At 38.3% G+C, this 13768-nt stretch overlaps 2 protein-coding genes across 2 annotated transcripts; both read left to right on the top strand.

The window, feature by feature from the left end:
• Positions 1-1005: 1005 nt before the first annotated feature.
• LOC111445187 (DELLA protein GAIP) lies at positions 1006-3574 on the top strand. Its single transcript, XM_023083427.1, has one exon. The coding sequence runs from the start codon at positions 1171-1173 to the stop codon at positions 2911-2913; it is 1743 nt and encodes a 580-aa protein (XP_022939195.1). The 5' UTR covers positions 1006-1170; the 3' UTR covers positions 2914-3574.
• A 7197-nt stretch (positions 3575-10771) lies between these two features.
• LOC111445404 (uncharacterized protein At4g22758-like) lies at positions 10772-12367 on the top strand. Its single transcript, XM_023083751.1, has 2 exons — positions 10772-11616; positions 11927-12367. Exons 1-2 carry the CDS (start codon positions 11385-11387, stop codon positions 12112-12114), a joined length of 420 nt encoding a protein of 139 aa, XP_022939519.1. The 5' UTR covers positions 10772-11384; the 3' UTR covers positions 12115-12367.
• The last annotated feature ends 1401 nt before the right edge of the window (positions 12368-13768 follow it).

The following is a 13768-nucleotide window of genomic DNA, read 5'->3' as shown; positions in this document are numbered from 1 at the left end:
TTTTTTTTTTTTTTTTTTTTTTTTTTGAAGCTTATAGAAAAAACGAGATAATGACGAACGAAGACCAAGACGGAGATGAAGATGAAGATGAAAGAAAAACAAACAAAAAAGTTTTGTCAGAAAAGATATAAATAAAAATTATATTAAAGGTAATAAAAGTTGGGCAATATTATGATTTATAGTAATTGTTATTTGCCAATTAATTACAATACTAAAAGAAAAACTTCAACTCATACTTTCATATTTCATGGACTAAATGGGTTAAGTTTTGAATTTGTAGGGACGTAATAGCAAAACTCAAAAATTACAGGGGAGAAAAATGCAAATAAAAAAGAGGAATTTTGGGGTGGGAAATAAAATCCTAAATAGTAGAGGGGAATCCAGGATTGTTCGGACAAAAATAGAAGCGGAAAATAAAATAATTGAGAAAAAATAAATTAAGAAAAGAAAAGGAATGGCGGTGAAGCAAAAATCAGGAAGAAGGGGGGAGGGGCCCACAGGAGGGAATAGGAACACGTGTCAGAGCCATATGGAGGGAGACTGGAATCCGGTACAGGTTGTACTAGCGTAACTTTAAAGAAAGGGTTCTCTAGGAGGTATGGTAATGGTGTGGGGGCAACGCCGTAGTGCGCGCTGTCAGTTGAGTTGGGCCTTTTGCGTCAGAAACCCAGTGGGCCCTCGGCCCATTCCCGCATTTTAGATTTTTTTTTTTTTTTTAATTTTATTTTTTACCTTCCGAAAATAAAACATATAATTATTTATTCTTTTATCCAAAGTCTCTATCCGAAAAGAAGTTAAAAATAATGAGTTGAGGTTGGAGGGTATTAATTTCCCCCCGAAATTTAGGAATAATTTAAATATTAAAAGACAGAGAGAAAAGAGAACTAGTGGGGTAACGGCGTCAGATTGGACGGCTGGATTAGCGAAATTTGACGGACGTTAGAAATGACGTTGACAGGCGGGGGGGGGGCCATTTGGTCAATTTGGTCTCCTTATTGTTATGTAGGGCAGAACGGGCCGCGAGAAGCTCTGATTCAATCATTCAGAAGATGCGGGTTCACACCATTTTCCTTTGATTCTCTTTCCTTCTTCCCCCATTTTTTCTACCCAATCTCCACCGTCTAAACCCAACCCTTTTTTCCTCCGCCGCCGCCGCCGTTTCTACACACGATGAAGAGGGAGCATCACTATCTTCATCCTCGTCCGGAGCCGCCTTCCGTGGCTACTGGCTCTAATCGGGAGAGTTATTTGAACACTGGTAAGGCTAAGCTTTGGGAGGAGGAGGTACAGCTCGATGGAGGAATGGATGAGCTTCTTGCTGTTTTAGGTTACAAGGTTAAGTCGTCGGACATGGCGGAAGTTGCTCAGAAGCTGGAACAGCTTGAAGAAGCTATGTGTCAAGTTCAGGATACTGGCCTTTCGCATCTCGCTTTCGACACTGTTCATTATAATCCCTCTGATCTGTCGACTTGGGTTGAAAGTATGCTCACTGAGCTCCATCCGCCGCCCCCTACCTCGCATCTGGACGATTCATCGTTTTTAGCTCCGGCGGAATCCTCCACCATCGCTAACATTGATTATGAACCTCAACTGCAAACCAGCAGCAGGATTTTCGAGGAGTCTTCTAGTTCGGATTATGACCTTAAAGCTATTACGGATAGCGCGATTTATTCACCGAGAGAGAGTAAGCGTTTGAAAGCCTCCGAGTCGGACACGGATGTGTTCTCCACCTCTGCGATTGGGGCTTCTAATTCTGCAACTCGCCCAGTTATTCTCGTCGATTCGCAGGAGAACGGAATTCAACTGGTTCATGCTCTGATGGTCTGTGCTGAAGCCGTACAGCAGAATAATCTGAATCTAGCGGAGGCTCTGGTAAAGCGAATCGATTACTTAGCGGTTTCTCAAGCCGGAGCGATGAGGAAAGTCGCCACGTTCTTCGCCGAAGCATTGGCACGCCGAATCTATAGGCTCTGCCCTGAGAATCCCCTCGATCGTTCAGTGCTCGATATGCTTCAGATGCATTTCTACGAGAGCTGTCCCTATCTGAAATTCGCGCATTTCACCGCGAATCAAGCGATTCTCGAAGCCTTCGAAGGGAAGAAGCGTGTTCACGTCATCGATTTCTCGATGAACCAGGGGATGCAGTGGCCAGCTTTGATTCAAGCTCTAGCTCTACGACCGAGTGGTCCTCCTACCTTCCGGCTCACCGGTATCGGCCCTCCGGCGCCGGATAACTCCGATTACCTCCAAGATGTGGGATGGAAGCTCGCCAAATTCGCCGAAACCCTCCATGTAGAGTTCGAATACAGAGGATTTGTAGCGAACAGTTTGGCGGATCTGGACGCATCGATGCTGGAACTCCGACCGAGCGAGGTGGAGTCTGTGGTAGTGAACTCGGTGTTCGAGCTGCATCAGCTACTGGCTCGGCCGGGGGCAATTGAAAAGGTTCTGTCGGTGGTGAAGCAGATGAAGCCGGAGATCGTGACGGTGGTAGAGCAGGAAGCGAACCACAACGGTCCGGTTTTCGTGGAACGATTCACTGAGTCACTCCATTACTACTCGACGCTGTTTGACTCGTTGGAGTGCTCCCCCAACAACCAAGACAAGATGATGTCGGAAATGTACCTTGGGAAACAAATCTGCAATGTGGTAGCTTGTGAAGGTGCCGACCGAGTGGAGCGCCACGAAACCCTGACTCAGTGGCGCACTCGGTTAACCTCCGCCGGGTTCGATCCCATCCACCTCGGCTCAAACGCATTCAAGCAAGCGAGTATCCTCCTCGCCCTGTTTGGCAGCGGCGAAGGGTACCGGGTAGAAGAGAACGAGGGATCACTAATGCTGGGATGGCACACCCGCCCCCTCATCGCCACCTCCGCCTGGAAACCCGGCAACAACCCGGTGGTCGCTCACTGAGTCAATTCCACTCAGTGGACCGAGTCAGGTCAAGAATGAAACAGGACTGACTGTCAGCTTGACAGAGTGACCCACCACCACTCGCAAATGTGGCTATCACTTTTGCCTGTCATCCTGACCCTACGGCTTCCCGCCCTTCGTCTTAGTTTGGTGGGTATCATATGAAGGGCTCTTCTGTAGTTCTTCTGAGTGGTAAATTTCTGAAGAAGAAAAAGGATTTATGTATTTATGTTTATTGAATGAAGTAGTAAATAAATGTGGAAATGAATTAATTAGATTGGTGGGAATAAAAAGAAAAGGAGAAGGAAGAACAAGAGGGTGTTCTGGATTAGTTAGTGGTTCAATGAATGATGTGAGCTTTTCTTTCTTTGTTTCAAACACTCAGTTTCCTGCGAACTCATCCACTTTTTTCAGTGTTTTCAAAGCAACTTCACCACTCACTTACTTACCCAAATGGGGGAAGAATTGAAGTACAGAGCTTAGGGGATTATGAGGGTTTGTAGTAATGAACTGATAGTCTCCTTCATTGAGTTTGGATAATATAGGAGTGGGATTCTAGCATTGTCTCTTAATTCGCTATGTACATTTGTTCATTGCTGCGTCTCGGAGTAACTGTTGTTGCTTCGTTCATATGCGTAATGTATGTTCTTGATTATGTGTGCATATTCATCTCCAAGAAGGGTTTACATATCGAATATTTTCATTTGAGCAGCTTTGTGCATCTTGATCCTGGTGTTATTGGGAGAACAAGTTTTCTGAAGAGAGAATTTTGGCGAGGCGGTAAATGCCAGAACACAACTAGTAAGCAGTTTTACCTTGCTGAGAAAAACCCCAGCTTCATCCAGATAATACTTGTTATGTCACAAAAGTGCTATAAAAAGTTTTCATAGTTAATTAGGAAGCCTAGAATTATGTGTAAAAAATGGGCATTGGAAACTTATTTCTATGTGATTTATGTTTGGTTTATAAGTTTCTCGCCGTACTAAAATATCATCATTAGTCTAATATAGTCAAATTCATAAGGGTCAAGCTCATTATATAAATATTTTAGGAACAAAAATATCCATATATCCCACGAATGAGCGGTGTTCAACAAATACAAATCTTGAGAGATGAATCTAAAGCTGATAACAATGTGATCTCACATCGATTGGAGAGAAGAACGAGTGTTAGTAAAGACGTTGGGTCTCAAAGGAGGTGGATTGTGAGATCCGTTGGAGTGAGAAATTAAGCATTCTTTATAACAGCGTGGAAACATCTCCCTAATATACACGTTTTAAAAATTTTGAGGAAAACTCGAAAGAGAAAAGTAGGGTTAGGTCATTACAGTAACATTATCATTTCATTAGAGTAGCAAATCGCTAAACTCAAAGATAAAGCAATCCAAAGTTCCGGATTTAGGCTTAATAATCTCCCGAGCCCCACACAAATCCACGCTCTTAGTGAAGTACATTTTATTTTTATGTTAAATTTACATGTTTTATACACGTAAAAGTATTAATATATACTAATTGTCAAATCTTTTCTTTTTATCTGGATCATATGTGTCACTAACCACCTAAGTTTTAGTTGGTTGATTTATTTGAGGGCAAAAGTAAGTGTTGCATAATCACAATGTATCATAACCTCACGAAGAAAAAGTGGGTTGTGACCTCCACATGCAAGACAGACATGGTGCATCATCCAACATACCAAGAGTGCATTCACGATAAGTTGAGGCATATGCAAGGTTCGAGAGAACGAGGCAACATAAGTGTTGAAGACATGCTTGAAGTGGGCTGAGTAAGATCTTGGGCCATAACTTCAGAAGTAAAGGGTTTTGATATAAGTTTCAGCATTCGACTCTAGAGTTAAGTATGTCTATTTGAAATATGAAAATTCACCAAATTTTGTGTCATTCAGATACCTGATGGACGCTGCACGAAGTTGTATGACTGCTCGCCAAAATGATGTCTACTCGAGAAAGATTGGAAATACCTCAAAATATATTGTAGGGTGAGACATGGTGTCAGCTCTTCACTACCCTTGGGCCCTGTTTACCCCATGACACATACATGTGTCACAGCAAAGGCGAGTGTCAACATTTTCCTTTAAAAATGGTCTTTTAAGGATAGTACCAGACAACAAGAGTGTGCCGGTATTGCGCCCCAACCCATGTGTCGAAAGTTCATTATGCACCTACTATCTGAAACAGATGTCGTAAATGGTTTAGCATGGACACAAGAAAGTCCAATGTCTGATGAGGACCCAAATGGATGGATGTTTGGGATATCCAAATGAGATGATCGACACATGGGTGAGTTTTCAGCGTATGTGTTCGAGTAAGCCAAGATGGTCGAGCTGTTCCGATACATGGGATGACATCGTGATGCATGGGTCGTGTGGTTGGGAACCAAGATGATGACGAGATGTGACATCACTTATGAGAGACCTTGACCTTGAGTAGTGGCAAGATCGAGCTAGATGACTTGACCTAATGTAGAGGCAAGTCGATTAGACGATTGAAAATGCATGCATGAGCAACGTGTGTGGCAAAACAAGCTTGGATTCCGCACAAGTTTTTGGTTGCAAAGGTAAATCTCGTCGAAGGTCCGACGAAGTCACATAGTTAGAAAAAAATGTGAATGGGGATTGAGTTCCTTTTTCAAGCTTGTCGCATGCGTGTCAAAATCACAACGCACACGATTGAAGAAGTATGACCACGAAACATTGCATGTATTAAAAGAATGCAATTGTGACAATTGGTTATAGAGCCGAGTCCAATCCTAGAATTGGAATTAACAAAGATGCCCCCAACAAAATAATTAAGTATTGATCGATTAGTTGTGATTGAAAAGAAAATGTTTTACTTGTAATAAGTCCTTGAGAGTTTTTGTCGTGGAATCTTGCCTAGAAGAGATTGCCGTCAAAGCCGATAAGATTGATGCGGTAGCAAGCTGCCTGGGTGGAATGCCCATCTAAGAAATGATGTTTAGGGTTGAGACCGTAGAAGATAAAACCACAAGTATTGGTGGCTTTGAGTGGGGATTGCTTGATGAGCTCCGTTGCCCACGTAGAGGAGAGAGTTGAAGGTTTTGACAACTACCAAGAAGCGTCGCACATGTAACAGCCCGTGTTTCGAGGGTTCAAATCAAGGATTAGTCCAACTAACAAGTTAAACCAATTCAACAAAATTGATTCTTCATCCTCACAATTTATTGTTGTGTCCACATCCCCACATTTCATTTTTCTTCCACCATCTCGTATGGCATTCGGTCAAATCTAACTACATATTTATATAGGACGAAATGACTGTACAGGAATCAAAATAATTGGTCGAAAAATAGAGTAAATAGGTTTATGACTAGCTCCAAAACCGCGACTAATGAAACAATTTAACCTAATTTAAAGCCACCAATAAGTTGCACACCCTTAAACCACACAATAAGCATACAAATTCTTCACGAAATCGGTCGTTAATCATGTATGTGAACGAATGCGTAAGTTTTTCAAGAGAAGAAATTCGGCAGAAACAATCAATAACCTCATAAATTGACACTGGCAACATTTTTTATCAATCCAAATGTCATAATTTTGGAGAGAGCCACATAAAATTGAAAATCTTACCCACTTCATGTCACTTGACCCACATAATAATAAACATTCAACCTAAAAGAGAGATGACTAATGACTTGACCAATACAGCCATGCTCCGGTTGACATCTAACTATAAATAATAAGTAGAAATTAGATCCATTAAAATATAATCATAATGACAACTAACGACCTCATGAAAACAATACCACATACGATAAGGTAGGAGCATGTTAGGCTCTGAAATAGATTCGAAAGTTTGTTTAAGCAATCAATGAATAATTAAAGGATTGAAATAGAATTTTAGGTAAAGTTCAACGATTGAAACAGAAATTTCGAAACAGAAAGACTAGAACACAATATATGAAGAATTAAAGGATTAAAATAGAATTTGAAGTAAAGTTCAACCATGGAAACAGAAAACTTCAACACTGAAAGACTGGAACACATTACTCAAAAAGTAGGGATCAAATCCAAATAAAATATGGAAGTGAAGAAAACTAAAAGAGAATATAAACCATGTTCTCTGTTTTGTTTTGTGTGTACGTGGGTCAAGAGATCACAACAAATCATGTATATCAGATGCGAGAAGACGAAAAGAGAGGAGGGTGAGCACAGGCATCAGGATATTGCCGAATTCATGTGCAAAGAGAGAATCACGCAAATGCGAAAAGTTATATAAAGCAGAAATGGCCAAATATTCAGGGCTTTAGGCTCCTTGATATTCTACCTGTTGTTGGCCGCTAGTGCCTCCCCTCAATAAACTATCCTAAACAGAACTGTACTCTAAAAGTAATGGCTCCACAGAGGCCAGGAATGGTTGGTGGACAAAGCACCACCAACATTATCTGATACTCAAATCTCCCCTTCTTTCTTCACCTTGATTTGATACACTTTTCCCACAAATATTTTGGAATGGTGATGGGTTTCTGTTTCACCAAAGCTTTTATATTAAGAGTTGGATAAATTACCCTTTTTGATCTATTTAGCCCCGAAATCTGGTGTTTGAACTTCCGTGGAACAGTCTCAGAAACTCAAAAGACAAAATTTAAACTATTTCTCAGAAGCTAGAAACTAAATAAATAGCAAACGAACAAACTGAAGAGTGATTTATCTAAGAGCTTTGTTTGGGCTGCAGAAAAATTTCCGTGATCAGTATGTTTTACATCAAACAGTTCTTTAAGACGGCAATATAACCATGCCTAAAAGGAAATTTCTATGTTATTCACGTAATACTGTGATAATACTATTTCAATCAAGAATCATATCGTTCTTGCTGCTTTTCTTAAATAAACTTCCAATATGAAAACGTTTTCAATATGCTAAAAAAATGATTTTCTTTCTTCTTCTAGATGAATCATCTTGCAATTAATTTACCAAAAGAATAAGTAAATCAGTATATATAGTTTAAAATATCGACGCACAAATGCGCGAATATCTCCAACGAGCAACTACCAGAAGGAAAAAGCTTCTTTTGAAAAACGATCAGTTTTTGAAAAGGTTGCTTAAAAACTGAAAAATTCCCTGGGAATCTGGAACCTACTTTCTAAAGCTGGGGCTCAAAGTGATTCATTGCTATGCAGGGGAATGGCTAAGGCAAGGCTGGCAATGGAATGAGATGCTTATGGCAACGGCCATGATGCGGCCACTCTCAAAGTGAGAGGCTCTAATTTCATATTGATGGGTGTCCCCAGCACATCATATATTCTCTCCCTACTTTTCCATCCATTGATGTGCATAAAAATCTAAATAACCTCTTCAATATCAAGTCCGTTTATTAAAGTTTTAATAGTTTGGTTAAGTCTCTTCGTTTATCTTTTTAGTTTACACAACTCAAACGCTAGTCTAGTTAAGCTGATCTAATACACAATAAATCATTTAAGCTTTTGGACAGCATTTGTAGCTTGCCACATGAGAAAATTATTTGCATGAAAATTTAAAAGGTCATCTAAACTGACCCACCCCTTTCTGTCAACACCAGCTGGCTAAGCCTTGAAAAGTGAAGCGTATAACGTACCGGCATTTACACAAACAGATGGTGCGCATGCAAGAGAAAGCAAGAAAACAAAATATCTCAAGAACAGAGTAGAAAGTGAAAGTGAAATTTGAATTGAACAGACAAATGAAATCGATATCGTCAGGGGGACGGGGGGCCACAAGATTGCAAAAGGAATACCAAAAGCAAACGAGATCTGAATATCGATAGAAAATGTGAAATTAGGGTTTGGGAGAAAATGGAAACAGTAAAGTAAACGGAACACTCACAGGGCTGACAGCGGCATGGGGTAGGAGAATCTCCATTATCGAGAGCGATTTGTGTTGACCGCCGAATGGGTGGCTCCTCCACGTGCTCTCTCTGCCTTGAAGAAGAAGAGAAGAACAGGCCCCTCTTCCTTTTCGTACATGGAATGGGATTGAATTTGTTGCCAGCGCGGAAAATAAATTTATTTAACTTCCTCTTTATCACATCACGTGTTTTCGTCTCATTTCCCTTTTTTTTCTTTTTTTCTTTTTTTCTTTTTTTTTCAATTGATATTTTAAAAATATATTATGCATTTTCCTTCTGGAAAAAAAAAAATCATTTTCATTATTAATGATTTGAATTTAGTACCCATTTAAAAATATTTTTTTTCCACATTTGAAATTATGTTTATTTTTAAATTACAAATATGTTTCCAAATTTTACTTTCCTAATTTAAATCATTCCATTACTGAAAATAATGTTACAATCCAACTCTATCTTAGTTATAACAAATATTAAAAATATTTAGGACATGAGTCATATGTTTAGAAGGGTGAATGTTTGATATTTGAGTTTTATGAGATTTTAGTTATTAATACCATATATATCGTAAATAAACCAGATTTTTTAGATGATAATCTGAATTAAGTTGGAACTCGACCCATTTATAATTTTAAGCTTCTCATTTTAATAATTTTAAAAAATAGGAAAGAATTTGATATTTAAATTTAATGTCAAGTTTGGATGTGCTTTTAGAAAAGGAAAGTTTTCGAGAAAATAAAAAGTAATCTGGCATCATTTAAATAATAAAAAATAATAAATATAGAAAGTAAATTATTGAATTACACAACTATTTTACTCTAGTTTTATTATAAATATATTTTAATTTTAATTGAGAGTAAGCTATTAAAAAATATGATATAATAATTTATACGCTTTTTTCGGGTTTCGACTAAAAATCAAACAAATTTAAAGCTGTGGAAAGTCAACTAATATTTTATGGTTATAATTTCATTATTTATAGAATTTTAAACGTTTTTTTTTTTAATATTTAAATATTTTTGATGACCGCTTGCCCATCCTCATCACAGTCCAATGGCTTGAAAGTGAGATATTGATTTGAGATTTTTAGTTTGGTTAAGAATTGAGACATTACCACGTAATTAGCAATATTTCCTTTTATTTTTTTTATTCTTATATTATAAATGTACATTTAATTCCATAATTAAACACAAAACCATATTATAAACTTGGATGATTTGTGAAATTATACTATTTTAAGCCTCGATTTTAATTTTATTAAAAATGTACACCTGAATTAAATTGGAAAAATCTTGTAGACCAATAAAAAATTTGAGAAAGATAGGTTTATTGACCTTAATAATCCGCATAAAATTCTCTCTTGATTTAGAAAATGATAATGGGTTTATAATTAAAAAAATATTATCTCTATTGGTATGAAACCTTTTGGGAACCCCAACTCAAAGCTATGAGAGTTTATGCTAAAATGGACAATGTCATACCATTGTTGAGAATCGTGTTCATCTAACGTGGTATTAGAGCCACGCCCCTAAAACTTGGCCATGCCAAGTCATTTGATTTTAATAATTGGGTGGGATATATAGAGAGAGAGGCATGCCTAAGTTGAACTAATTTTATTTAATTTTGAACTTTTTTTTTTCTTTATTTTAATTCATTATTTTTTTGAGCAAGTAATTTTGCATTTTTATTTAATTTAGAGTTTAATTTAATAAAATAAAAATATTAGGTGAAAAAAATATTTATTTGTAGGTATTTATTAAGAAGAAAAATGAAAAGAAATGGAAAACAAAAAAAAAAAAAAAGGAAAGAAAAATAGAATTGAATTGACGGTGGGTTTTGGAGAAAGAGAAGTCGGCGATTTGGAATCCTTGAAGGACACGGAAATTAAGAGGGAATAAAATTTAATTTAAAACATATTTTGGTTGTCCGTTTCACAGCCTCTAACCAAACCCTAACCCTAAATTTCCTTCTCCGTCAAATTCCTTTAAATACCCTCACCACACTCCTCTTCTTCATTCGCTTACAATTTTCGATATTCAATTCCCTCTCTGCAATTCATTCCCTTTTTCTTTCGTCTCTTTCATTCTCGAGGCCTGCGATTCAACACTCTGTTCCTGTTTTTGACTCTTGTCATCTTTTTCTTTGCATCCGTCGAAATAGATCGGAGAATTTTTGAAAGATTTGTGAATGGTGGAAGAAAATTCTTGTAGTAGTAATTACATGCGCTCCCTTTTGGATTCAAGGGCGAGCGCTCGTCTTCCTCTTTCTGCTGCTTCTTCTTTCGCTTTTGGTTCTTGCAAGGAAGGCTGGTACTACCGCTGCCTCGGAGTTGACCCTTGAGATCTCTCTCTCTCTCTCTCTCTCTTTGTTTCTCTACCTTCTTCTCGATACAACTCCGTTTCAAGGAATTTTAACATTTTGTTCTCAAAACTTTTTTGCGATTTCTCTCTTTCGATTTTTTCGTTGCGGCGCTAGCTTTGGGAAATTTGTCGAGGTTGTCGTCGGTGGCCGATTCTCTGTTTCTGGGGTATAATTTGAAGAAATATAAGAAGGGATTCGGATTGGTGGGATTTTGAATTTGGATTTGGATTTGGATTTCAATTTTCTTACGAGGATGTTGCTGTACAAGCAGAAGAAGAATCAGAATGTTAAGGGCAACAGGCTCTTGATCAGCATCAATGTGCTCGGCAGTGCTGGTCCGATTCGATTTATTGTGAACGAGGAGCAACTTGTTGCTGCTGTTATTGATACAGCATTGAAATCCTACGCGCGTGAGGGCCGGCTGCCGATTCTTGGGTCCGATCTCAGAGATTTCCAGCTTTACTGCCCAATTGCTGGACCAGATGGTAATTTAAACCCTGTTTTTAGACAATTCAATCGTGTTTCGTGATAATTATCCTTTTCAATACTTTTGCATGCTTCCAATATGAAGTGGCTGAAGAAATTTGTGATGCGATTCATAAATTTGTTCTCTATTTCAATTTCGTGTCTTAATTTTGTGATGGAAATCTCTGTTCTGGGGGCTCCCCCCCTTAAAATATTGTTTATTGGTATTGTGTTGGGATCTCTGTTTCCTTTCTCTAGAATCCTCTGATAACAATATTAAAACAAATCTGGGATTTCGTTTTCTCATGTGGTTTTGAAATTTTTCTGCAGCCTTGAGTCCATGGGACACAATTGGATCGCACGGATCCCGGAACTTCATGTTGTGCAAGAAACCACAGCCAGAGAAAGTGGGAGAACATGGAAATTCGCCACCGGAGCCAAGTATCCCCCGCAAAGGCACAGGAAGCTGGAAGTCATGGATCAACAAGTCTCTGAATATGAAAATCTATTCCCATTGAATCCGCGCGACAACGAGGATAATGATGGTTGAATGCTCTATGGAAATTAGGTTGGTTTTAGTTGTTATTTGGGTCAGTTGTTGTGTGGACCATTGCAATTTGGTTTTTATCGCTTTTGTTTGTTGTCTTGTCGGACACCGTGTTTCAACTTTCATAAAGTTGGGTGGGTTCCCCGTTTTTCTTCTGGAAATAAACAGTGTAATCCATAGAATTTATCCCTTTCAAATAAATTACATCTTGGATTTTTAATTGCCACGCATTGTTCATGTTGCTAAGTTTCTGGAAAGAAGAAGAAAAAGGCCGTATGCTTCTTTATGCTTTATGCTTTGAACTCTTGATATTCGGTTTGTGTGGTTGATAATGGATTTGGCTGAATCTTGTTTTATCATCAATCTGATTGGGTCAGAGTATAATAGTTTAGGAGGTGTGTGGGTAAGTGTGATTTGACTATATGAAACTTGAAGCTTCGTACCACGTTCTGATGGGGACCTGATTGTGTGATCTTTTCCCTTTGCCCTTTTTCCTTCTCTGTTTTGTTCAACTCTGCTGGATTTTTCTTACACAAGTTCAATTTTTGTCAATCAAATTGCTGTTATGGCTATTTCATCATATTTGTTTTCTGGGTCTGACCCCTTTTTCTTTTATTTTTTGAAGGGAAACCAAATTTGTTTAGTATGTCATACATCCAAAATGTATAGAAGAATCTTCTTTTTCTTCCTTCTTTTGGTCTACTTGAAGGGTTACTTTAAGGTGCTTCAAAGTTGTAATGGTCTGTTAGAACCACGTCTCTTCCTTTTGGTTCAACGTGTCTCAAATATGATCTTTGAAGGAAACCCTCTTTTCCATGACTTGGAATCCAAGTCTATGACACTGAGTACCTATCATATATGTTAATATACATTCGAAGTCAGACCATTCACACCGTTCAATTGTTGTAGTACCATACCTAACATGCATGGTTGTTGCTTAGATCACAGTGTATTGTGAAGTTGAGTTAGAATAATAATATTGCATACTTTCGATATAGAGCTCATCATTGTTTCATAATAGAACCAAAGCACACACATGGAGTCGACTGAAATGGAGGTTGGTGAACTTCTCAACTCTTGATAAACCCAATTAATGGACGTTGTTGGAATCCAAAACCTTGTATTGAAAAAGGGTGTGTGGAATTGAAGTTGAAATTCTAGGTTTTAATTTGGATTGGAAGTTAATTGCCCAAAGTTATCAGTTTCACCTTATACATGAATCTTCTTCCATGGGAAATGAATTAGTACCGAGCAGTCTAAAGGATGGGGGAAATGATAGGTGTTGGCAGTGCCGTATGCTCTGTGCTCGTCGACAGAACGTATAGATAGGAGGCTCATCGAGACCACGCGAGAACAAATGGGGTTAGAGTTGGTTTAAGGCAACTTGCCGGGCGTTCTGTGGTCGAAGAGAGAACGGCAAGGTAAATTCATGGGTTTTGAGAGCTTCGACAGTTGGATTTGTCTCCTACTCTTCACGGGTTGAACCCATTTTTGTTGCTATAGCTTCGCGAGAGGATGACTTTGCTCAAGAAAACGACCTGAATTGTACGATGAAGGGAAAGAGAAGAGGAAAAGAAGAAGAATTAAAAAAAAAAAAAAAAAAAAAAAAAAAAAAAAAAAAAAAA

This window comes from Cucurbita moschata, unplaced genomic scaffold (assembly GCF_002738365.1).
Source record: "Cucurbita moschata cultivar Rifu unplaced genomic scaffold, Cmos_1.0 Cmo_Scf00007, whole genome shotgun sequence".
Taxonomy (NCBI): Eukaryota; Viridiplantae; Streptophyta; class Magnoliopsida; order Cucurbitales; family Cucurbitaceae; genus Cucurbita; species Cucurbita moschata.
Note: the sequence above shows the minus strand (reverse complement) of the source record. Positions and strands in the feature narration are given on the sequence as shown.

Excerpts from the sequence above, each read along its gene's own strand:
- LOC111445187 (XM_023083427.1), top strand. The coding sequence starts at position 1,171 with ATGAAGAGGGAGCATCACTATCTTCATCCTCGTCCGGAGCCGCCTTCC.
- LOC111445404 (XM_023083751.1), top strand. The coding sequence starts at position 11,385 with ATGTTGCTGTACAAGCAGAAGAAGAATCAGAATGTTAAGGGCAACAGG. Across the intron at positions 11,617-11,926 it reads CCCAATTGCTGGACCAGATG|CCTTGAGTCCATGGGACACA; the intron begins GTAATTTAAACC and ends ATTTTTCTGCAG.